The 25,772-nt window shown below is 43.7% G+C and overlaps 1 protein-coding gene across 1 annotated transcript in view; it reads left to right on the plus strand.

The window, feature by feature from the left end:
* T265_00857 (hypothetical protein) overlaps positions 1-25,772 on the plus strand; it is a gene marked incomplete at both ends in the record, with an annotated part of 41,617 nt that overhangs the window by 14,864 nt on the left and 981 nt on the right. The window contains 9 exons of the mRNA XM_009164752.1: positions 3,336-3,529; positions 3,890-4,064; positions 7,276-7,543; positions 10,891-11,269; positions 13,649-14,064; positions 16,715-17,322; positions 21,741-21,829; positions 23,408-23,547; positions 24,932-25,120. Of these exons, the coding sequence (XP_009163016.1) occupies positions 3,336-3,529; positions 3,890-4,064; positions 7,276-7,543; positions 10,891-11,269; positions 13,649-14,064; positions 16,715-17,322; positions 21,741-21,829; positions 23,408-23,547; positions 24,932-25,120 (2,458 nt within the window). The remainder of the gene's footprint in view (positions 1-3,335; positions 3,530-3,889; positions 4,065-7,275; positions 7,544-10,890; positions 11,270-13,648; positions 14,065-16,714; positions 17,323-21,740; positions 21,830-23,407; positions 23,548-24,931; positions 25,121-25,772) is intronic.

Here is a 25,772-nt window from a genome sequence, read left to right on the forward strand (position 1 = left end):
GACTAGCAAGGTGAGCCACCAACTTTGTGACAGAAAGAGTTCATTGAGTCTGACTATTTGTTCCAACCTCAAATCAGTCGGCGTGAAACATATGAATCACTTGCTGGCTACAACCGTGTGAAACTGATCATCTGTCCTATCATTCTTTTCTTTTCTGCGCTCTTTGAAATATAGCTATACGAGTCTCTGGATGGTTATTCAGAAGAGTTAGTTTACTTGTTCGTAATGACCGATTAAACAAATAGACATCAGTCCAACAGTACTGTCACTTGTGAGGTGTGTTGCAAATTAAAATTATTCATTTTAATATAACTGGTTGCATGAAGGTGCGCTTTTCTTTCAAATGGTTCGTACCGGTGGTCCCATTAACCAATAGTTTGACTGCTATGTGAAGACGGCGTATAGAGTAACCTCAAGAGGGACGGCCACTTCACCTGATTCGGATTCCTTCTGCTGTTCGTAATTCAGTGGCCTCATTGTGGTCATTAAATTCATGTTTCGGTAAAACAATCATACGAAAGGATCCTTCGTTCAAGGACCTCATAAACAGCAAAGTGATTGAACTAAGATGGCAATGGACTGGTAATTGGTCGGATGACCGTTGATCTGTTCGTCAAGCTTGGCAGTTGGCTTGCAAACTCTTCACCACCAATTGAGGTGACATCACCAGTGCACAGTTGAGTGCGTTATTCCTCCCTACAATCTTGAGTCTATGTAGACGTCAAAGGCTAGCTGATATCTACAGCTGTGAATGGCTGATGAGAACACGTTTTTTTCTCGGAATTCCACTGACCCGTTTCCAGCTGTGCGTTTTCGTTTGTATTCCTTGTACTTGATTAATGTGTTGAACAGTTTCCGTCCGAGAAACTCTTGTTTCTGGCCCCCGATTTCCTTTGCGTCATGATCTGATTTCCCTTCGTGTGATCGTTTCCTTCTGCGGTTCCTATTTTTAGAAGTTCGCTTTCTTCGACTTAACGTTCCCGTTTTGAATTTCCATCGCCTTTTAGTCTGATTTTCTCAGGTTTGATTGAATGGTTGCACTTTTTGTCCGCTATGACTGTTTTTCCTATACTCAGGGAGTTCTTCGCCTTTTGTTGGTTATTCAGTTACCTTTCCGTGTTGAGGGATTTCTCGTTCGTCCTATTTCGTCCCCTGATTTTTTGGTTGAATGTGTACTTCATTAAACTTGGTCATTCCTTTGAAATTGGATCCGCCTTTGTCTTCTATACATGTCCTCTTCGGTTTCTGGTGCACTTTCGACCTTTATTCTTATGGCGTTTTTCTGTCCTTAGTAGTTGATGGGATCTGGGGGCAAGATTTAGAGCGCGAAATTGCTGATCGAAAAATCCGTGGTTTGAACGCGATTTATGCATATCGAATTCTACTATCGACTTCGTCCAGGTTCGGGCGACCTGGCAATATCCTAGCCCTCGTGCTATCTTCGGTGGCATGACAGCATATCGAATTCTACTATCGACTTCGTCCAGGTTCGGGCGACCTGGCAATATCCTAGCCCTCGTGCTATCTTCGGGTGGCATGACATCTAGGCACCGAACGATTTTTTTCACTTAGTAATCGATGGTTCGGGTTGATTCTGATTTGCCCATTAACAGCTACTCCGATCAGGTACCACGTTTCCACGAATTCATGTTCCTCGTTTGTTCATGCCGGGACTAGTATGTGAACGTTGCTTCAGTCGAATTCGAGTCCACCCCACTCTTCGTGGTCGAAGACAGGTGAAAACTGGCGTTTCTTTTGACAGCCTGGTCGGAGTTTTTATTCTTATCTGTCCAACGTAGTGTTTGTCACAAGCTTTACTTTGAATCCTGTACATGACGTTGGTCCTCGTCTTCGTGTTTAATTTTTCTTTGAGTTTTTACAGTGCTGTCCGTAGTGTGTTTGTCGGTTTGTAGTCTATCGTTGGTTTTGCAGTCATTTCCGAAACGTTTCTGATGTGCAGAAGTGTTATTTGCTTCTTCTCTCTTTGTGCTGCTTTTACTGAAGGTTCACCAAACAAAGCTTCCTTGATATCCATTTTCTCGAAAAACTCTTTACGGCGTTTCCCTTCTTCTGTCTTAGCGTGAGTTGATTTACAGTGCATTTCTATCCGCTCGAACAGTGTCCGAATGTGTACCGAACTGAATCGTAGGTGGAATAAAAAAGGTGAATTTCAGAGCACCAGACGAATACAACGCTAAAAATCACAGATACTGGATTCACCATAGAGCATAGCTAAAATAAAATCATTATGGTGGGAGACCTGACCTGCAAACCACCAGTTACATGAGACAACAGGCACCGGCAAGCTGCACGACCCAAAAAATGTATAGCACTTGCGGCTATAGGCGTCATTCAAGACTAGGTTCGAATACGTCATAGCATAAGGGAGATTTTTACCACTTGACTGATAACACATTCGTGAGGCCTCCTTTCCTTAACATCCGACTGCTGTTTATATCACCCACGTCCCCATTCTGGTTGGTGACTGGTGGATGAACAGAGACTTGTGATCAATAGACCGGTCGACATCTACGATTTGTACCGTCTGATTGAAAAAAAACAGATAAACCGGACGAACACTTAATGTGTCTTCAGAGTTATTATGATGGTAATCTACCGTTTTGACCATCGGCTTTCAACTAACAATGCAAGTTCGCAGGTTCGTGGCTAGCCATCTTTCTGATACGACTGCTGTTTCAGAAACAAAAATTTCTTTTAATTGTTGCAATTCCTGCACACCTGGTGACTTTATTTCGTCCGCACACTCTTGAAGCCGTACCTTCAAGTAACTGATTTAGGCTTTGCTGATCCAAACCTTAAGGTATGCAACAATTTCCTTTTTATCCAGTTTATCTAATGCTGCATGTCTTACTTGCAGTGCGAATTGTGTTCCAATCTGTCAAATTACGTTACTTTTAAACTCTCCCCCTTATATAACAAAGTGTATGTATGGATAAATAAAAGCACATGTATTTACTCAGCTTGTCGCGAGCGGCAGTTTTCTTTTAACTCTCTTTACATGTTCCTTATCTCCTTCAAGCGTTTTGGGCTGCGTAAATCTTGGCCCGAACAACTTAGTGAGGCTGAAGAAATAGATAACGGACTGGATACATGAATTTCTTAGTAGAGCGATAAAGGCCCAGATTTCTTGGAGCTCGACATTCCAGGCTCACATTGCTTGCGGTTTATTTACTGAAATCATCAGCCATTGGCTTTACCTAGCAAAATTTGCGTTTTTATTTAACTAGGAGTTACTTTCATGCTTCATTTCGCCAGTTCTACAATCGTTTCACTTACGAGAAAACCTTGTGATTAACTTTATACCCTTTCGACAGAAAAGGTTGGCGGACTCAAGCCGGAAATACAACAACCTATAGTGTTAGAAGAGTCAAACGAATTCTCCGATGGCCTGAATGTCACCAGTTCGGCCTCATCTATCCGTTGGAATGTCGCGAGTCCGGAAGAAAATTTCCATTCAGTCAGCCGTTTAGATTCTTCAATGAATCGTCCGGAAGCAGTACAAATTAGGGTGAGTATTCAAACTACTGGAAACTGTCTCTCCATGGTGTTCATTTGATTTTCCAACGATGTGCAGTGGGAATTTTAAAATACTGAGTATCTCAACGTAGAAGGCCCACGATCTCAGGTAATGCGGTGAGAAAACTGGGAAAGTGAATGGAGAATATTCAGGTCACCATTATCATTACTGTCTATGGTTTTGGAAACTTCTCAGAGAATCAGCTAGGAAGAGACCAACAACTCGTTCTTAATTAAAGGAATGGCTGGTTAGTACATATTTATAGACCGTAGCTTCGTTATTTTGATAGGTTATCTTGTAAGCTGACGCCTCTGATCGTTTGCTAACGAAGACTTTTCTGCTCCCTTGTAGTGTTCAAAGGAAAGCCTACCAGTTCTTGACAAGCAACAGCCTAGTCGAGACGTTTCAAGTAACCATGAATGCATCACACAGGCTCCACCGGGTATACTTTGCAGGCCTTCTGTCAACGGCTCGGAAACCACAGGTCGTGATTCTAATTCTAGAGCAACAAGTTGGAAAATAACCGGTAATTTCCCATGTTGTCTAGTTTATCCAACGATTTTTTGGTCAGGAGAACCGAAATGTACCCCAGTGCGTTGCCTTTTCTCCACCTTCTTGCGCATATCCGTTCACGCGGTTGGTTGGTGTACCTTTCAGGATCACTGCGTTGCATGGAACGAGGCCAATAGACCCCCGTGCACAACGGATAATACTGTTTGTGCTGAGCCGCACGTACAAACAACTGAATTCCATTTATCCGGTATAATTCCGTGCGAATGAGACCAGAGTTGAATGGGAGGTATTAGCCCTAAAGTCATAAGCATTCCCAATAACCATCCACACTTTTCAACGCAAGTGAGTACTAATCAACCGTTGAGAACCACAATGAACACAAAGGGTCCTTTGAAGGCCTGCACCACTCATGAGACCCAGACGGCTAGCTGGTGCTAGGCCGTTTGATCCGTTTAGCTTGTTCGTTACAGTAAACAAACAGTTTCCAAAGTTGCCTAGATGGTATGAGGCAGAAACTGATTTCCTAGGACTTGAAAGTCTGGTATCCGACTAACTTTGTCTTACTGCGGTCGTTGAAATATCAACGTCACCAGGCGTTTAAAAGAAGAACATGATTACCGCACTCCAGTCCGATTTCTATAGGCCAACTTCTGTCAAGAGTTCTCAGTTCAGCTTATGCTGCTTACTAAGTGATAACAACGATGTGCGACAAAATACATCGTTTTAAGTTGTCTTCAATGCCCAACTAGTGGTACGCTTCGGAACATATTTAGTGCTAATACGCGCTGGCACGTGCTCAGTCATCTGCAAGATGTGTGTGACACTGAGCAGATGAACGTCCCTCAGATGTAGTCACGGTGAAAAAAAACTTGTTTTGATTTTGATCATGCACTTGTCCGGTATGGTCTCTGCTTCTCTTCACTTTTCGGGATGGCTTAAGAAACGCAGAATTGGCTTAGCAAGTGAGAGGCTGGCGTCTACCTTCGTCCCCGAAGTTAGACGAACTTATCAGAAGTGTCTTATAGACTGTCTTCTAACGGTTCCATCGTCGGATGTCAATTCTTACTGGAACGGAACTTCCACATTCTTGCTAGGAGTTCCGCCAATGAAGAAAAAACAGCTCCAGCACTATTAGCAACCACTTTCAGGACCATCTGCTGCCGCTCTGTTGAGTCCTAGAACTGTAGTAGAACCCTGGACGATAAATCGGAAACCCTAGATAGCTTCGGAGGTTTATCCCTGCATACATTCTGTCAAGCGCCACCACGCCCTTGGGCCAGATGACTTCCAACCTTTATTGTTCGAGGTTGAGGGTAAAATACTCGGTCAGTGCTTTTCTGCACCATTTGCGTGTCCAGGTTAAATGAAGAGACTCTGCAATCGTGTTCATCTCCAAAAAGACCAGTGGTGAGTGCAGTTATGATAGCACCCTTGTCACCACTTGTCTTTCGCCGTCTTATGGTGGCGCGTGGAGCACTGAGTCGAAAGTAGCAATCGCGATCCATGCATATTAAGGGTGAACGGACCAAAATAATTTTGTCCTTTGGCATGAGCTTTACACCCATAAAGTGCAAGGTCATTCTCCTGGACATGCAGTCACTGAGCACGCCACTTACAAACCAAGAAGAGATACTCGTGGCTATGGAACTCTTTATATGCCTTGGAAGTTGTATTCGTTTTTAGTGTGGTTTGATAAATGAAGATAGCGCACAAATCTGTAAGTCGCTGGCGACGTTTACCAATTATGCTGTCGAACGGGTATATCTCGGAATCTTAAGCGGCGTGTGTATCAGGCTAGGGTAGGGGCTCTATTGTTGTGTGGATGTGAGACGTGGCCTACTAGAGCAGTGGAACTGGAACGTTAACAAATGTTGTCTTGGAACCATAGCTGGTGTAAGCTCGTGCAGGTGAATCTGCAACGATACAATTAGAAAACGGTTGTGCAGCAGAAACTTCAGTGTACGAATGTGTCCAGCACCAACAGCCACGTTGTTGTGATCATGTGTTGCATATGCGAGTCATCGTTTATCGAGAAGAGTGCGGTTTCTTTGCCCAACTCAGATCGGTGGTAGAGAGTTGGTGAAACTTTGACGTAGCTGGTGTAAATGCGATCGATTACGAAAGTATGGTACTTCCGTCGGAGCTTATATTGCGGGTTGAGTTCCACGTGATCCTCCCATGTGTATGGTTCGAGACTAGTCGATGCCAATAATGTTCTTGTTGTCAGTTTCTGTGCAGAGTCCTAGTGAGTGTCTGGTGGTGTGGGTACCTCGTAGTGATTGTGGTTGGCTAGCACTAAGTTCCTTCAATTCAATTTCAATTTATCAGCTATTGGTTCAAGCTGCTACAGTTTCGATCACCGGAAAACTGGAAAGTGGAACATACAACCAAGCCCTGGAGGCGAAGGCATGTTCAGTTTGCTTTCGGAAATTGGGGAGCTGCGCATTGAAGGCGATAGCTTTGATGCACGAGTTTGACCGACTGCGCGATCGGGCCATTTTCACCAATGTCATTAACCACTGGTGATTTGAGTCCCGGGGTCCCCATCCAGGGAGGCGGCATTTGTTCACCTGACCAAGTTTACTGGTTAGTGGTTTGGTACTTCGGTGTCAGGTCATACACGGTCCACCTGTCATTCGCTTTCACTCGGTACAGGGCTAGGAAAAAGAGCCCTGTGAGGCAGACGGTCTTCTGACATGCGGAGTACATGACCCACCCAGCGCAACCTAAGAAGCGTGAGTAATTCATCCATCGCGGGAGAGTTCTTACTAAGACCATTTGGTGTACCTCAGCATTACTAATCCAATGTTCCCACCAGACCTGGCCAATGCTGCGGAGACACCGATGATCAAACACTGACATCTTCCATATGTCCTCTGCGCGTAGGAGCCAGGTCCATAAAGCAGCATGGATCGCACCACCGCAGTGCAAACTCTTCCCTTGACAGACAAGTTCACGTCATATCGGCTTTCAAATAAATCATGGTTGTGCGGCATTGGAGCATCAGTGCTCATAGTGTTCTCACATCTCAGGCGTTCATGCAGTTTGTCAAGGATACAATTCATGCTTCAATCTGTCTAGTGCTGCTTAGAGGTGATTTATCAATGAAGTTAAAAATAATCCAACCTCAAAACACCTATGAGATGTGGATGAATATTTCCAGATCGGTTGCAGAGTTTACGAGCAGTAGTGTTTTTCTTATCGGAGTTTCTGTTGTCATTCAGCTAATCATCCAACCGCTACCATTTCATCAGCAACCCCGAACTCAAATCTGGATTTCGGAAGTTCTGGTCCAAGTCCGTCCAGCGATCATTCACAAACAGTTCAACCTCCTCATCATGAGGAAATAATGCGGATCACTGAAACCATTGGCCGAATTTTGGAAGAACTGGTTACCACAGAACGCAGCTATTGCCGTTCACTTTACGTGTTCTCTGAGGTCGTTGCGAAAGGTGTGTGCACAAAAAGCAGTGTTAGTTTGAAAGAGCTCCGGTAAGTGGGAACTGCTGCTTATTCTGTTCCAATTCCTTACACATTTCGCTGTTACTAATAGGAGAACCAGCTCCAAACTTAACTGGACCACACAACTACCAATGGAATAACCGTTTTCGTTGAGACAGATTTAATTTGGTTGTTCTTCGCTTGCCCTTGAAAGATGAAGTCTAGTTTCGATCACATTTTGACCCACCTAGAACTTTCCACGTGAGCTTTATGAACAGTCTGTTTTCGGCTGCACATAAAACACCTGTACGCGTCAGTGTTCAATAGATCAGGTGATTCGCACGTTCATTGGCTTCTCTGGTTTGGCTAAACACATCAGGCTATCAAGCGGCTATCCAGGCTGGGTATTAAGAAGAAAATGGCGTTCCATAATGGCTACGAAATAATCAATAAGACCAGTTACTCCATTAGGAATGAATCTCTCACGAGTCTATTAACATTCAGACGTAAAACCTCAATACAGTATATCTCTGTATAGCAGCGTTCTCAAACACCTTTGATTCTTCCCTTTGTCCCATCTCTCATTTCAGCCAAAAAAACATGAATTTTAGGAGGGACAAATTCTCATTTTATTCCATTGTTCTGTCATCCTTTATCACGATTCGCTTTGGCTGCCCATACCTCGGTGCCTCGGATGAGGCAGAGTCCCACCAAATCACAGTTACCATGAGTTTGTGTCATTCAGACGAATACCAAATCCATTACCGTTCCAACTTGTTTCAGCGCCCACTGCCTTACGTACCAAGCAACTTAGGACTAATTGATACTCATTTACGATCTCAGTTAAAGAACATATCGGTCCACGAAAGTCCGCAAAATAGCCAGTAGATTTGCCCTTGGGTAACGCCGCTTGACCCGGCAAAGCCTACGCGCTCTTGCTTAGTAATGGATTTTTTCGATTATTTTACGAATGTTTTTGAAACGGTGAATTCTCGATTTGTATCCAACCTATCCCAGGAGCCACCTATATTCTCTTCTGTTCTGACCTATTCCACTGCGACTGGATATAACTAACGCTGCCATCTGTCGTCAGTCCCACGACTCACACACGCCCAACAACTTAGTAGATTGACCTACTAAATGCCTGAATGTCAGTCGGACAACTTTCGTTAGTTTGAGCAGGCTTCTCTAACGGAAGCTACGAGTAAAAAGTCTGCGTGGATTATTCGAGACAGGGTCGTGGTTTTAACACCTTCGGTCGAGACTGATGTAAAATTTGTTTGTTAATTTTGCAACATAAGCGACATGAAACTCTGACCCGCCATTCAAAAAATCACTCGTGTTCATCCTGTAGAATACTTTGGCATGTTAGGTTTTGTCTATCATCCGCTTTCGTGTTTTTTTCAACTTTCAGCTCTTCTCTTTAACGTACACAGGATATCGGGTAGTCGTTACTATTGCTTCAATTCATCTCAGCTGCCCAGTACCCGCATAACACGGTCCGGCAGCCAGATCTAAATGAACATTCAACCGCCTTGTTAATATGTTAAATCAACCCATCAAACCCCAGATCAATGAATTTTTTTATGTAATCCCGCTTGAAGTGTTCAGCCACAAAGCAATCATGTCGCTTTAATAAACTCCCTAGACTACTAACATCCCTTACGACTGAGATTCCGTTTAGCCTCCAGCTTTATCTGTAGATAAGTACTTATTAAACCGTTTTTTAAAACAAAAATTAATATAAGACGCACACAAGCAATAAGATTATTACAGGTAGTAGGAACTTTGTAAGTCTGTGCTGCGAATAAACTGAACTCTTAGTTAGGAGCTGAAACATCCATTTTAAGCCATTATTCTTATACGTTGAGGTGCTGCAACATAGAAGACTCTTAGTTTTCATGATACGAAATCGACCTGGCATACGATTTCGTGAAGTGTCGTACAAATAACTTGATCTTTGATAGTTTGATTCGTTACACGTCATCTCAGCAACCATGTATTTTGATGAATATGGGTGGATAGGGTAAGAAGCCAAAAAAGGGTTGACACTGAAACAATTATCATCATCGTCATCATCATCATCGACAGCATGACATCAGTTTTCAACACCGATGCTTCACTGCCGTACTTGTACAAGGGCTGGGATACTGTCAGGGCGCCCACACCTAGACAGGAGGGCGATTAGGGTCCTCAAAAGCTCAAAAGCCTAACCGCAAGGCAGCGGTATTTGGCGGGAAATGCAAATGCGTTACCATTTCTGCGCAACAAGTCGCCACATGTCCCAACCTGGAAGGCCAGGAGACTGTGTTTGTCAGACCTCTGACAATTGACCAAGCTGCTATGACAGAATCCGTGAGTGTCATGGGGACACTCTCCAGTATAGCTCAATGGATCGCTGAGGTGCGCAAACCGTCACACCACGGTAAGGTCCAGTCTCCTCGTGACGGCATTGAAACAATAACCGTGTAAAATAAAAAAGTACTGATTATTGGATTCTACACAAACTTCACCGCAGTAAACCAACCCTAGACTAATTAAGGATGTTAATGAACTCTATGTCCTCGACAAATACACTCATTTGCAAATCAATTTAGTTTTCATGGGATACTCAACTGCATCTCTCGTTTATGATATTCTGCAAGTGAGCACGTGCTACACAAAAGCTGCCTCGTGTTTCAGTTAGTACCGTATTCGAGATATCGCAGTATATTTTCATAAAGGAAACTACCCACAAGTTTGCTGAAACTCTTCGACAGCCCACAACCGGTTTCGTCCTTCTTCGGACGCATCAGGTAGGCACAGTTCCCGAGTTTTCGTCAACCTGTTGTTCTACTAGAACCGAAATTGTGCAGATCTCAACAAATATCAACTGGCTTTGCACGAGAGATTCTATTGAACCGGTCATGGGCTGTCAGCAACCTTGTGAGTAGTTTCCTTTATGAAAAACTTCATGGATATCTCGAATACGGTACTAACTGAAACACGAGGCAGCTTTTGTGTAGCACGTGCTCACTTGCAGAATATCATAAACGAGAGATGCAGTTGAGTATCCCATGAAAACTAAATTGATTTGCAAATGAGTGTATTTGTCGAGGACATAGAGTTCATTAACATCCTTAATTAGTCTAGGGTTGGTTTACTGCGGTGAAGTTTGTGTAGAATCCAATAATCAGTACTTTTTTATTTTACACGGTTATTGTTTCAATGCCGTCACGAGGAGACTGGACCTTACCGTGGTGTGACGGTTTGCGCACCTCAGCGATCCATTGAGCTATACTGGAGAGTGTCCCCATGACACTCATTGTGAGTAGTTTCCTTTATGAAAAAACTTCATGTTCTCTTCGAAACAGTGGATACACAAGATCAACGCGTTATCTGACCTTCCTATTCCGCAGATTGTTATTCCCCCGATGTCTGCCAGACCTGTATGTAATGCACATCAAAATGCTCGATCAGATGGAGGAGGGACTGACGGAGTTTTTCCAACACGGAATCACGACGTATTCTGTCCAGGCAAAAGACGTTGCACTCCCATTCGTTGTGTTGCTAAATGGACTTCAGGAGTCCACCGAACACTTTCTATCAGGCGATCTTGGCTACGATCAAAGGGCGCAACAACGTCACCAAAAAGTTCACAACATCCAATCTGAACCGGACTCAACAGAACCCTTATTTCCCAGTTTGTATAGACGTTACTTGTCCGAATTCACAACGGCGATGAAAATCCAGCGTAAATTACTTCGTCAGTCCTCGAAATTTCGGCAGACTGTCAAGGTGAGTTATAGGGTTCAATTATGGTGTAGGTAACTTGTTTGCATGTAGATTGAACGCGCTCTGATTAAGGTTTTTCATGTTAATGTCCTCTGAAACATCAAATTTGCGATATGGTAACCGGACAGAAGGTAACGTTTCCTGGGCTAATTTGAAGTTGAGTTGGCAGATTTATGTTACTTCAAGGAATCCGAGCTCAAACTCTTTCTGAGGCACGGATCCACCTAAACGACAGAGTACAATAGGTTTTTCTCATAAGCATAGACATCAAAGAAGGGGAAAGCAGGCAACACTAATTTGCTTGCATATTAATACGACGCTAACAGGAGACAGCTGAATATCTAGTTTGCAGTGTTTTTGGCCGAATGTGCTGATTTAAAAGGCTCCACATGTTTCTCCTGGGACGATATTTAAGATTTCGAAGTGCCTTTATTCGACTGACACCACATGTACGTTCCATGCGACTTCATCGTCTGAAGCACTGGAGCGTCTTATTCCATCACATGAATACGGAAAGACGGCATGTATCACCGGGTGTTTAGCCACAAGACTCAAAACATGGAAATCAAACGTGAAAAAAAGAGTTTTCAACAAAGTTTAAGGGAAATACGGATAGCGATAATGTGAATTTTTCCTACCGGAGAACAAAACTATCGGCATCAACTCAACCCATTCATCATTTATGCGTCCAATTTTACGAAGGTTTCGGGCTCCACGTTCGTCGTTTTTCCGCGATCCAACCGTTCTCCAACTGTTCTAGCGTGAATGGGTACGGTTGTGAGACTTTACATCCACCACACTAACTACTTATCTAAGCCTTCAATCTTTGGATGCACTTAATGAACAGAACGTGTGAATCGGGCTGCGCACTCACCCATTTCTGTGTCCATATCAAGTCTCTGTCTACTTTAGTAGTTAAAATAAAGTGACACAGGTTCCAGAATTTCATGGCCACATAAATAACAAAAATCACGGGGAAACCTATCAAGGAAATTATTGACGTAAAACTGGAATTGTTTTGGACGCAATTGTTGACAATGCAGAATTACACGTGTTATATCTGCTGATTCGTCAATCTGTGGTATCTGCTGTTGAACCGCCCCAGTGCCTGGTGCCGGAAAAAAGACTCAGAAGGGAACACAACAGCTATATTCCGAACAAGCGAGTGCGAGAGCAAAAGTAACAACGGCCCTGTGCTACTTAAAGGGGACTTTCTGACATTGATCCAGGCTGTCTGATAGGCGTTAGCGCACACCCGTCAACATCGACGGCGCCTCTATGAAATGCCTGAATGTAGATCACATTCGGTCGTGCTTCTGTGGCGTTCAAGAACACTCATCAGGTTTTGCTGAATTGATTGAATGATTGACTGGCCTGGGTGCTTGTCGGCTTTCCCGCTGAGATTTTGGTGGAGCAGTAGGTTTCGGGCGTTCTGAGGTTACTTTCAGGAATCTGGCATTCCTTATAATACGAAAGACTGTTTTCCAATGAAGTCGGTAGTCCTATTGCTAGTGTTCATCCCCTAAGGTAGGGTTAGAAGATATAAGTATTTTTGCCGAAAAGATCAAAGACTTCCCGTCCCTTGTCACGCGCCTTACATCCATAGAGTGTAAGACCGTTCTCCTGTGTGTGCGGCTAGTGGAGACATTTGTTGTTATGGAAGGTTTTACCCATCTTGGAATATTTAACGTCGCTTCTGTGCATTCTTTTAGACAGAAGCCGACAGCCACTTTAAAGGCATCGTTGCAGTCATTTGAAACAGGGTTTTCCGACCAGATTTGATGATCAAAGCACAAATAACCGGACTTTGCTTACTAATTTGACACCATATCTTCACATCTTCGGGAACATGTGTCACGTACAGCAAGGGCTTTTTCGTTGCATGGTTTTTTAGGTGACCGTTTCAGGTTCTTGATAGAGATTGCCTACAGAATCGCAGTTTCTGTAGGCTGCTAACGGCGAATGCCTGAGGAGAAAATCGGTAAACCAATATTCGATTGTGCTGCAGGAATTTCAAAGGGGGGTTATGTCCAAGGGAAACTGTGGTGCCTTGATCATCTTCCATGCACGCCGAGTCAGGGTCTACCGTAGAGCTAATGTTTTCTGTACCTTCAGAATAACGCAAGCTGAGAAACAACCAATCTCTGACCTGGAAGAGAGTAGGAAAACGGTAACGGAAGTCTGGACGCTCGATTTAGATTAGAACTAGGTCCTTCCTTCCGCTGTTCCACTCCTGACAACAAGGTCGTACGACATCAGTGACCAATATTGATGTTGTCTTTTCTTCATAGATGATGATTGTAAAATTCCTCCGTAATACGTTATACTTTGCCCATTCAATTTTATGCTTCTATGATATGCTTGCTATGATATTAACTTCAGCGTCTCCGAGAACATCCAGACTGCGAGGGATTTGATTTCTCCGCGTTTCTGCTTGCTCCAGTCCAACGTCTTCCTCGGTATTTATTATTGATCCGACAGTTAACCCGCCAGTTCAACAAGCTGCTTCAGTGTCAGCTGCTTATATTGAATATTCCTATTCGAACAGCTTGGGAGTTGACCAAACAAACCGAAGATCGATTGCATCAAATTTTAGTAAACTTGGACTCACAACTAGTGGGAAAACTTCAAAGACCCACAGGAGCTTCTACGTTTGGAAAACCAGAAACTCACGGCCTGAATTCTGAGGATAAACAACCATTGTCTGTTCCAGAAACATCTGCAGAAAGAGTGGCTGAGGAGGCTGAAGGAGTGCGGTCACGCGTGCGACGAGTATTTAGTGATAAAGTCAGTAACAGGTATGCCTACTCGTTTTTTTGACAAAATTAAATGACAGGCCATTTGACTGATGCTCTTTCAGTAATCTGAATGAGACAGCTCTGGTTTACTGGCTCCTTTTGTTGTGCATATTCGGAAGCTCTTTTCAGAGCTTGGAAGGTGTTGAAATGGAAGCCCTGAAGTTGGCAGTGTAACGAATATTCTGGTCAATTTGATGTACTCCATCTGCCAAGTAAGAGCTAGTCACGCTGAACCGTTAATTTGAATGCGTATCGATAGAACAGACTGACAAATCTGGTGGTACTATAGTGTTCAGTTAATCGTAGACGGTACGTTCGCAAGCCAGTCTTCTTAGTTCAGTTCAGTTCAGTTCACTTTTCAAACTCGCAAACCATGCATCGAAGGCGGTGATTTTAGTCTCTATAGCTTTGTTCACCGAGGATTAGTAGAATAGAGGAGAGTATGCGCTGTGGGTGATAGGCCAGTGTCGATAATTGGTCTGTTTGTCCAGCATGGTAGGAAATGAGAGATACGCAGCGAAGAGGATGGGGCGAGACGAACCAAGTGGTTAGAGCGCGAATATACTAACCGGCAGATCCGCGGTTCCAACCCGACTTCTGCCTCTCGAATTCCCCTGTCTAGGCTTGGGCAACCTGGCAGTATCGCAGCCCTAGTGCCTCCTTCGTGCGGCATGGCAGCTGGGCACCGAAAGGGTACTACAGCTGAACGATTAATTTTTTTATTTAGTGAAGAGGATAACTTTGGTACAAGAGCGCCATTGGATATGTGACGGAGCCATATCTATCAGGGCCACCAACGATTCGTTTGTCTTGTTCAAATAGAGTCATCATCATCATCACCATCATCGACAGCATAACATCAGTGTTCAACACCGATGCACCTCTGCCGTACAACCATGACTTATTTGAAAGCCTTATTGTAAAGAAAAGAATAAAGGTGGATGGGGGAGGGACTTAGTGCTAGCTTAACACAACTGTACGCAGCGGTGCAAAGTGAAATGTTGACGTACGGGAGGGAAGCTTCGGTTTAGTGAAGTAACCTACTGAACATTACCCAACATTTTTCACTATGAACAAACATGCCAAAATTCTCATGCTATCTTCCAAGCTCAGATCTGTTCCGCTTAGCTGAAACTAATGGAAACAGTTTTGCGCTGTCTGAAAGAAAATTACTTCTCCTTAATAATGGTCTATAGCATGGATAAGTTTCGTTAACGATGAGTTCCTGCCAGTTCACGTTGTAGCCCACCTGAGTTGCTTCTATGGAATTTTGGCCACGGTGACTGACAACTGACAATGGCGTACGCAATTCGGTCCCAGTTTAATAGTAGCCACCAGCTTTGTTTGGGAGTCAAAGGCTTTTGCGCCCACCTACCTTGACGTTCTGTTACGTCTAATGGGTTCCTGTGATCGAGATCGCAATTAAGCTGGTCAAACACTTTTTCCTGACTAAGGCGGAAACAAACCTTGATGCTGCGAGTGTTGGATCACTGTTTTACTCAAGGAGCCTTGTGAAAACAGTTGGTAGTAAAGCTTGATCCAGTGTCAGGTTGAACACATCAGAGTCCCGGATACCGTTCTGCCGATCTGCTCACTAAGCAGGCTCGAAATAGTCATCGAGCCAGCACCACCGACTGAAGTTGATTATCTGTGCAAGGATTTGATGCACGCAGGTAGCAAGAATAGAGTCAGGTGCAGTGATAGAAAAATTTTCTCATAGCTCAAAGATCCAGTCTCACTGAATGTGAGATCATTTGAAATATACGCGCGGTATATTTCATATTTTTGAACTGATGTGGCATTCCAAGTTATATGAGTACTTCTACTGGTAGCGTTAACACCAGACGCCACTGCATGGTGGATTAAATTTGACGCCTTATTGACTGTTGCATTGAGGGAAGTAGCAATATGTAAAGGTATTCCACAGTGATTCGCTCATCCTTACATCCGAACGACATCAATGCCACTCGTTGTGATGAGAGATGAGGGAAGCGAATACTCCACAAAAGTAGTACAGCGCTATGCATGCCTCAGTTCAGCAAGAACTGATGTGTGTTCGTTCACAGTCACGTTGGACTGGCCAGCTTGATAGGCTGATCTCAACGCGACCAAAAGCTCATGTGAAGTATCGTCACGCCAAATGCACAAGAGCACCAAAGTCCTTGATTCCCAAAAGGAGCTGTCCGCTACTGTCAAACATAAATGTATGTCAACCAGTTATCATCGGAACGATTTAAGAGGACTATCAGGCGCGATGACCGAGAGGTGTCATCTGGAGGTCACTCCATTGGAAAGCAGATCGACCCCATAATTCTTCTCATTGATGTTTGTTTTGATTTTGCGTAGTCTATGTAATTTTATGTGTACAGTTTTGTCTAATTTAATCAGTAGGGACTGAGTATTCCACACCAATCTTATGGGTGATGTATCCCGTCAAGAAAATAGACTCCAACATTTTGAATACCGTACCAATCGATACATGAGGCAGTCTTTTCGCAGCGAATCCAGTTGACGAGGTACATCAGATGGATTCAGTTAAGTCCCCGTTAAAATCAAACTAGTTTTCAAAGGAATGTATCGTGCAGATACTAGAAACTTATTGCACTCTATTATTTTGAATTTTTACCCACATCTTTTATCTTTACCTAAGGTTGGACGAACAAATACAACCCGACGCAGGAGATGAAACCGAAGTCACTCGAGATCCAGAGGCATTCGATTTATCCAAGGCAACCGGTAATCATTCGTTTATTGCCAAAAAGAGTAACACATCGAATGATGGGGACAACAGAGACACGTTCTTGGTGGGGCATGAGCTAGAAAACTGGATCAAGACAAGCGAATTGATCAACGCCTCTGAAAAAGATAAACGTAGAGGAGTTCTGTTTGACCAGGATGTATGTTCTGTCCATGAAGATCAAGCGAAGAACAACGCACGTCCGACAGACTCATCTCCCGAGATAGCGATCATTACGAATTTTCAACCGAATACGGTAGCTTCTAAAGAACGGGACTTCAATTGCATAGAAAGGTACGGTTTTCCAGTGGAAAGCAGTCCAGTAGGACTAGAAGTGCAGCTTGTCGGTAGCCATCAGCCAGAGGAAGAAAACAATGCACGAACAGCACCCAACAGACCAACGGATACTGATGCGGGCGGACAGATGGAACTAATTCCCTCATGTATTGTTCAGACCGTCGACTATACGCAACCGGAACAAGAAGAAGCCAATTTTCATGAGCGCACTTCAGCTTTGGTCGGTCAGTGTTCTAGTACTTAGCCCCATGCTTCTGGTATAGCGTCTGATAAAATCCACAGAATCTTTTCTGTCCCACTATTGTTTCGCAGTCCATAGTCACTATAGTGTGTAGTCTGAGAATTTAGACGCATTGAGTCCGGTAATATAACTAAGCTATAGATTCACCATGAGAATGGGAAGTCCAAAAGACGATTCGCCTCGCCTATAGACCAAACACGTGTCTGATATAGTCCCTAAGGTGATATTTGGAAGGCTTGTCTCGTTTTTCCACTCAATTGACAGAAACTTGTCAGGCTCAAATGACAAATTTAACTGACCCTCTTTGTTTGAAAACACACCCGGGGAACTATTTCATGTAATTTTTTTATATAGCTGGAGCCAAATCTTTAATGCCACAACGGAACCATATTCGCTAACAACGACAAGTAAACGCAACTTCTGGCCGGAAGTGATCTCTGCAGGACAACTTTCGTGACTACTGAGAGGTTTGAAGTAGTATGTTGTTCAAGAGCAAGCAAGCAGTAATTCCACTATTAGATGCTAAGACAGTCATGAAATGACGAATCAAGGCGTGAAGTACTTCTTCTAGCAATGATTAATTTTTCGTCGCCTTCATGGAGCCACGTGATGTGAGTACAACAGGTCTGGTAAAAACAGCTACTCCGCAACTTGACGCATTGCTTTGTCTGGTCATATTGATATTTTGAAATGACCTCACATTCTGAAAACCATACGACGTGTTTACTTACTCACAGGAGTTTTTTCAATAGACCCCGATGATTTCGTATAGTGAGAATAAGTGATCGATAATGCTCTCTCATACCAGGAAATGCTTACATTCTTCTTTGCATCCTGTAGTCTTGACATTTAGTTTACGACCAAAATCTTCCCGATCCGGACGTCATCCACCATGCCTTACCCATAGTACCTAGAATAGTAGCCATAAGCAATTTATGAAACGAGGACTATCCCACCCAACTTTTATAAAATCTTCGGTTGTCATTTATTTTATTGTTTTTTTTGCGCAAAAACACCAGGTGCTGATTCAATCCTTAAAGGCAAAAGGCAAACAGCTAGGTTGGTTGGTTGTTGATCAGATGGCTGTTGATCTGTTCGCCGAGCTTGGCAAACAAGCTCGGCCATCTGATGAACAACCAATAAACTCACCCGAGCTACCAATATTTCACCACATTACCAGCTATACTGGTCCATTTCAAATATTCAGCCACTTCCAATTGCAGCTACCCCAGGATAAGTTAGTCTTATCAGTGGGTCGTCTGGAACTTGTGATAGATAAGGATGATGTTTGGCACAGGGAATTCAGCGTAAGTGTGGACACTGTCGTCGGTTTGCTTCAGCACCAGGACTAATGCAGCCCAACCGCATAACCTTCACCTGATGTCACGCGGACACGGTGTAATTATCAAAGTTCGGTGAAGCGTAGCACAGGTCGTTTGAGTCCGGTCGGGATTAAAAAACCGTTCAACTCTAGCATCTTTTTGATGCTTAACTGCCATGCCACCCAAAGGAAACGCGAGGGCTGGGATACCGTAAGGTTGCCCAAACCTAGACAGGGGAAGTTGAGAGGCAGATACCGGGTTCGAACCACAGACCTTCCGGTTAGTAAATTCGCGCTCCAACCCCTGAGCCTTCTCTCCGGGAACTTGGAAAACGTAAAGTGGTAGTAGTCAGTAGAAACCTAATCAGCTAATCAGCCGTAGAACAATGGACAATATCTCTCGTGTAAATACCACCTATCAGTTGTCCCTACTCCAAGAAACTCAAGTTCAGGATAACCACAACCACTTTTCAGAGGTCCGGTGAGTGCATTCTCAGCTGTGTGACCAGTGACAGTAAAGTTGGCTAAATAGGCCTCGCCGTATTTCCCCATAAATGGCGGTTATATTTGGAACTATTCATTTAGAGCTGTATGTGAAATCCAGTGAATGAAACAAAAACAAAGCTTCTCAATGAGCGTGAATCGCCAGCCAACGAGGTGCACACCATGCTGGGTTGAAACTCTCTTTTCCATGTAAACTAGACGACACGTTCTGGCCAAGCGATGATTATTTATTCCGATAACAGGTTACCGAATGACACATTCTGTACCCTATGATTCAGCACTATAGGTGGTATTTGCAGGAAGATAAAAATCTCGGCAAACGGAGACACAGAATAGAATTTCTAGAAGCATGGTACCCCACGACGGATTCGATCAAATGATTTTATGAACTAGGACCCTTATGTGCAAAGGACCGATATCTCAAGTGGATTACTCAAAGAGAGCCGATTAGCGGGGTCAAAAACCAAGATACAAGTGGCTTGACAAGTGCTCTCATTTGTATATCAATTTGGTTCCCAGGGTAGTCTCAGCTGAATCTCTCGTTTATGTTACTATTCAAATGAATGTGCTGCACAAAGGCCGCCTCATATTCGATCTTTGAGATATCGCACTATATATTCATAAACGAAGCCACTCACAAGGTTAACGAAAGCTCTTCGACAGTCAACGACCGGTTTCGCCCTTCTTGGGCTCATCAGGTAGGCGCAGTCCTCGAGTTTCCGTCAACCCTACGTTCTACTTAAACACAAATTGGACAGATTTTAGCAAATACCTCCATTTGCATATCAGTTTGATTTTCACTAGAGACCCAGTGCTGATAATAGTTATGAAGTGGAATTTATATGTAATATTAATCGTTCAGCTGCCATCATTTCATCAGTCGAAAATGATTCCCCTGAAGTCCAATCAGATACACGCTGTAGATGTTAAGTAGGCTCTAAAATTGCAGCTACTCACAGAATAAGCAACACACCAATCCGTCAGCTGTTAGTGTGTATAGACGTGTGTATAGACGACCCAGAAGCTTGGTGTTCCTTGACTTCAATAATGCGTCCGACTCTGCCTCACTGCATTTGCTCATCAGGGGGCTGTTCGGAATTTTTCGAACGTCATCCTGTCCTTATATTTGCATAGTTTGTGGCATTTGATAGTATACGGCGAGCTTCCTAGAAGCTTTCTTACAAAGAAAGGTATCTGGCAAGGATGTTTACTTTCCTTTCTTGTTCAACTTGGTCATTGATGAAGTAATGAGGCAAACGCTTGGAAGTTCCTCAAGACCGCGGTGTTTAGATCGTTGTTTGCAAGACCGTCATTCAACTGGAGTACTCAGGCGACGTCGTCCTCATCTCTGAAGAGGAGGATAAAGCACAAGTTTTGTTGAATAAAATGACCACCATTACGCCTTCTTCCAGCATGTGCCGTGCATCTTCAAAGTTGCTTCAGAAAGTGTAGTCCCAGCATACTTCCTGATATTCAGGGAGAAGCACTGGAGGTTGCGTAAAATTCCACATACCTCGGTAGTTTTATGAACTCTGATCAAATCAGTGCAAGAATTTCAAAGGCTCGAATCACGTTTGCTAACATGCATCACTTGTGGCGTCAAAGCAGCATATCACTACAGTAACGGTTGCGCTGTATAGTTACCAAATATAACCTCTTTTGACAGACAATCTGTGTCGTCCCCAGGTTTTTGACCGCCGATATCTCACAAGTGTTACTGGTGTCAGATATCACCAACGGAAGTAATTGGAGAACAGGTAGTTAGTTGTGCAGCAGGCGCTTCAGTTTCGGATACCACCCAACAACATCAACTGCGGTGGGTCGGCAATGTGTCACGCATGCCGAAACGTCATGTACCGAGATGACTTGACCTCTGCTCCTCCATAATAGCGCAAATCGCGAGGTGGACGGTGTATAACTTGGCAGAAAGGTGTGAAAGAGATCACGAAGGGCCTGGGTGTTGCTGGTGCGGTCCATCTGCCAGGACGGCGTCTCAATGCCCCACCTTGCACTTGACCGGAGACATTGTAACAAATAACGACTGATCGTTTTCGGTGGCGTTCGTGCTGTCAGTATATTTCCAGATTGTCTAATCGAATGCCTGGAGGTGTAGGCACCTCATAATATTTGCGACAAGTCTTCCACTCTTCTCTCTCCACCTTAAGACTTCAAGTATAATTGAATAAACTTCGTGGTTGTACGGAACTGAAGCGTCAACACCGATATTACTGTCTCTGGTGATAATGATGAACGCACTCAAAATGGACGCATATAGTGCGAGTCATCCTCCGAGGAGAAAATTAAGCACACCATTGATCAATCCCCACTATTCACCCATCTGCCTGAACACTGCTCAACCATTAGAAGTGTACTGGTTAGTTTTATCAAAGACGAAGTAGTTGTCCCTTGCTTCTCGGCTCCTGAGCATGAGTCCAATTGTTTTAGAAGCTCATCTACGGTCAGGACCTTGAAAACTCTGCTACTTGTAACTAATTGTTGTTTTGTCACTGTCAGCGTAATGATTTGGTTTCCAGGTGGTTAAACACTCATGTATGTCTCATCGTGTTCCATTTAAGGTAATGAGTGCGAAATGCGTCAGAAGAAGGACTCTGAATGGCATTCAAGTACGGTTGCTTCAGACATTACTGATCCTCCTCTCGTTGAGGTGAGTTTTTGGCAGTCATTTTCTAGCTCATATTCGTCTGATATGGACTAGCAACAGTCAACGGGAAACTTTGGGCATGCCTTTTCTAACCTGCAGGCTGTGGGACAGTATACATCCCGTGGGAAAGTACTCTGCTACAAAGATTTGCTTTTATTGCTATCCTTCTAGATGGAAGGAATCTCCAGAACCGTACGAGGAACACTCCATCGCCCGTGACTTCCCTATTGTTTGTAGTCACGGTGGCCTGCTGTTTGTTGCGACTACCATGATATCCGGCAGCATCAGTCGCCTCTTAGTTCGAAATGATCCAACTTTGTCGATAATTTACTCCAAGACGGTTAAAAATTGTTCAAAAGCACCAGTTGTCACGAGGACTCGCTGTTCTCAGCCTGATGACGGGATTGTAACACACATCACGAGGCAACACTTATCGGGTCATAATAAATGCAAAGTTTTAGGGGGACATAACGTGACCAAGTGTTGTATCGTCGGTGGCCGTCTATTGGGTTACGCCTGCATTGAGCCTGCCAGACTACGCGATAGGGAGAAGACAGAGAACTGGGGACACGGATGTACTGCCAGGACAAAACATACAGAGCGTCTGCGTAAATATATAGGATGACTAAATGGCCAACTATGGTCGTTCACTTGTTCGCTCCGTACAGCCAATGGTGATGTTCCGGTCGTGAACAATCTCAGGGCCACTACGCTGGTCGTATGTTGTTGTTGTGAGAGCCGCCAACTCACTTGCTTTCCGGACGTGTCGAACCGATGGTGACCTTGGGGATGCGTCTCTCTGCACATGTGCTTTTTCTTCTGTCTAGGCGCGCCCTGACACCAAGTCTGCAAAACCAGTGCATTACTTGCTTTCTTCTGATTGGGTGCCATCGGATGAATGTAGCGGACTTGGTTACCCTGGTAAGTATCTCGCCACTATTGACCGAAGAGTCCAACCGGCCACCGACCACACGAAAACTATGGATTGGAGTGTTGTGACGTGTAACTAAGGCATTTAGAATGCTATTCCCAAGTAGCTGAATTCTGTTACTGTTTCATCTCACGGACTGAACCAAGAAACCAATCCAATGCAGTTGTCTTATCTTGTTACGATAAAATGATGATGTCCTCTTCGGTTTTCATTCAAACCTATCCCATTTACATGTTTCATCGTGACCCGAATCACTATATGTAGACGTTTATACGTAATTATGAACTGAAGACTATAAATTCCAACACATTTCTGTTTAAACGCCGTATCGTAACAGTTTTTATATGAAAGCAAAATATATTAGCGTGAGGACCTAGTACTTATCAGTTGCCCGTCGTAAGAGAGAAATTTATTACTACCATCTTGCCGTGGTTTCGTCCAGATACATGTAATCGGGACATCTTTGTGCTTCAAATCATTATATTTTGTGAATTTTTGTGAATAAAGGCTCACTGTGAGGCTATCATGATCAGCAGCTGTAAATCATAAGTAAGAATGATGATAAAGTACCACAACCTTCCGGGAATACATTTACTTGCACACACTCAGCCGCATCAAAATACGATCGATGTATAATATCCTTCCTGTAGCGCAACGTTCACCATCCTGTGGAACAGTTGCATCAAACAGTGCGTGATGACCAACTGAGGACCGAACCAACAGCCGGCCTTCCAAATGATGACTCACTCAATGCCCGCGGTTTCACTTGTGGAGATCAACCGGAAGGCAAGTAAGTGACCACTATTATTCACACCTATTTACAACCTAGGTGAAGCTTATTATATACTTTTATTAACCTTCCTTGGGGTCATTTTGAAGACTGGATAGCTTCGATTTTGAAGGAAGAAACGGTAGAGTTCCACCATTAAGTTTATTGCTCATCTCAAAGTTCACTCTACCTTTCCGAGTCATTTTTTTACAAAAGCATCGACACTGCATGGTTATTCGTGTACTTCGTCCCTTCCCTCTTGTTTATATAGCTTTTAGAAAGCAACTCATTGGTCTGTTTGAGGTACTTCCCAAAAATTAAAAGAGGAAGTGAGAACCACATTGCATATTGGTGAGGCGTTCTCGATAGTTAACTAGACACATAAACGCCAGCTGCCAAGCTGGTGAACGGATCAACTCCAGACAAACGCCCCAAGCCCATTACCAGTATTCCTGTACTTTTAAAATCCCAACCATTCTGGGTCGTGAACTGCATAAGCTTCCATGTATTTTCGCCTTACACTGGAAAACCCGAGCACTTAATAGTACTGGTCAGAGTCTGAAATAGGTTTTCTCTAGACTGCTTCCATACTTTAAAACAGGCACGTGTGTATTATGCACGAGCATAATACGGCATCGAAATTCTCACGGGAGAATGAACTCGGCGCTGTCAAGTGTGAAAGTACTTTGGGGTTCTGGGAACCTTATTCTCACTACCACTAATCTACTACGGCGACTGTTTCCCCTGGAGAGGGTTGACCAGCCTCAGGAACGACGTGAATCGCTGCTGCCTATGAAGCACGACAGATAGCGTAATTGGGACAGTAATACGAAGAATTTCGTCCTAGCTGGAACTCAACAGGCGGAACGGACACGTGAGCATTGGGTTAGCAATCACAGCCATCAGACAACAGGAGTACGCTCTGCCAAGTTGCAGAACTTTGGAATTTGAATTCGATGCGAAACTTGGTTGTATCAAGCTGTCAACCTATTCCGACAAGTAGCTAATTCTTTTCTTGAACCACTAAACAAAGACGCAAATGTATTACCAGATGAATCTCGGTTAGCATGAAGGCCGTCGTGTGACTGAACTTCTCAAGGTCGTCCGGCCTAGCCTACGGTTTGGTTACTGGTAAAGGCGAAGATCAATAACTATTCAGCTAAAACTACTCATATACTTAACAGTAATTGGAATGCCTGAATAAGTCAGCAGTTGATGAAATCCATCACCTGAACTTGGCGTTACTGGTTCGTTTAAAAGCAACTGCTATGCCTTGAATATGGTACGAATAAATCACAAAAGCTTCGAATTCGGAGAGGAAATCGGTAAAATGAAGCATGTTAATACAATATCACACTGAACGGAAACATACATTACGTTTACCATTATTTTTCTTCCGAACTAGATCAGCTCCTCACAAAACCACCCAAAGCAATCTTGGTCCCAAACAACAAAAAACACAGGTTCAGCAACGGAAAGAATCAAGTACGTTGAAAATTACAAGGGCACAAACTTTTGACACACGGCCATCGGTTGAAAAACCACAGACGATGTGGAAGTTTTCCGTATGGAATTTTTTCCGCCGTAAACCAAGGTGAGTCGTCGGGGCGAGATAAAACAGCTGAAGAGCTGCGGCTTTCGGTAGGAAGCTGGACTGTATGTGCAGTGTTAAATACAGTTCGATTGTTTTATGTGGCACCCAGTGTGGCTGAACGAGAGAAGGTTTAATCTTTTCAAAAACCGTTTTGCTAGATCTCCGAAACCCAATGATGGGAAGGGAAAATTGGGTGTACTTAACACAACTTTGTAGTTCACTGACACTTCCAGATATTGAGGCAGAGGGTTCTCGTTTCTGCGCTGCCTTTGTCCATAGTTAACACAACCCTACATCAGCTCCGGATGACGTTGGTGTGTTTTTGATATGAATATCTAATAAGCTACGTACTACAACGACAGAAATCATCAACGACCGAATGGAGCCTTAGCGAATTTAGTGAATTTGCTGTTTCTAAGTTGCCAGTACTATGTTTGGACGGGTTACCTGTTGAAGTCTAGCTTACTACCGAACAGATACATGACGCATCTGTCAAAACATCAACAGACGCTGAATAACTGTTTCTCCTCATTCTGAGTAATCCGCAGTGCGCATATTCAGAATCTAGAGGGAGAGTGAAACGTGAAACCTGTCAGATTAGAGTTGAACGAGTGGCTAATCAGCAGTCTGGTCAACTTACAGCCATGAGCGA

Source organism: Opisthorchis viverrini, assembly GCF_000715545.1.
Source record: "Opisthorchis viverrini unplaced genomic scaffold opera_v5_9, whole genome shotgun sequence".
NCBI classification, from domain to species: domain Eukaryota; kingdom Metazoa; phylum Platyhelminthes; class Trematoda; order Opisthorchiida; family Opisthorchiidae; genus Opisthorchis; species Opisthorchis viverrini.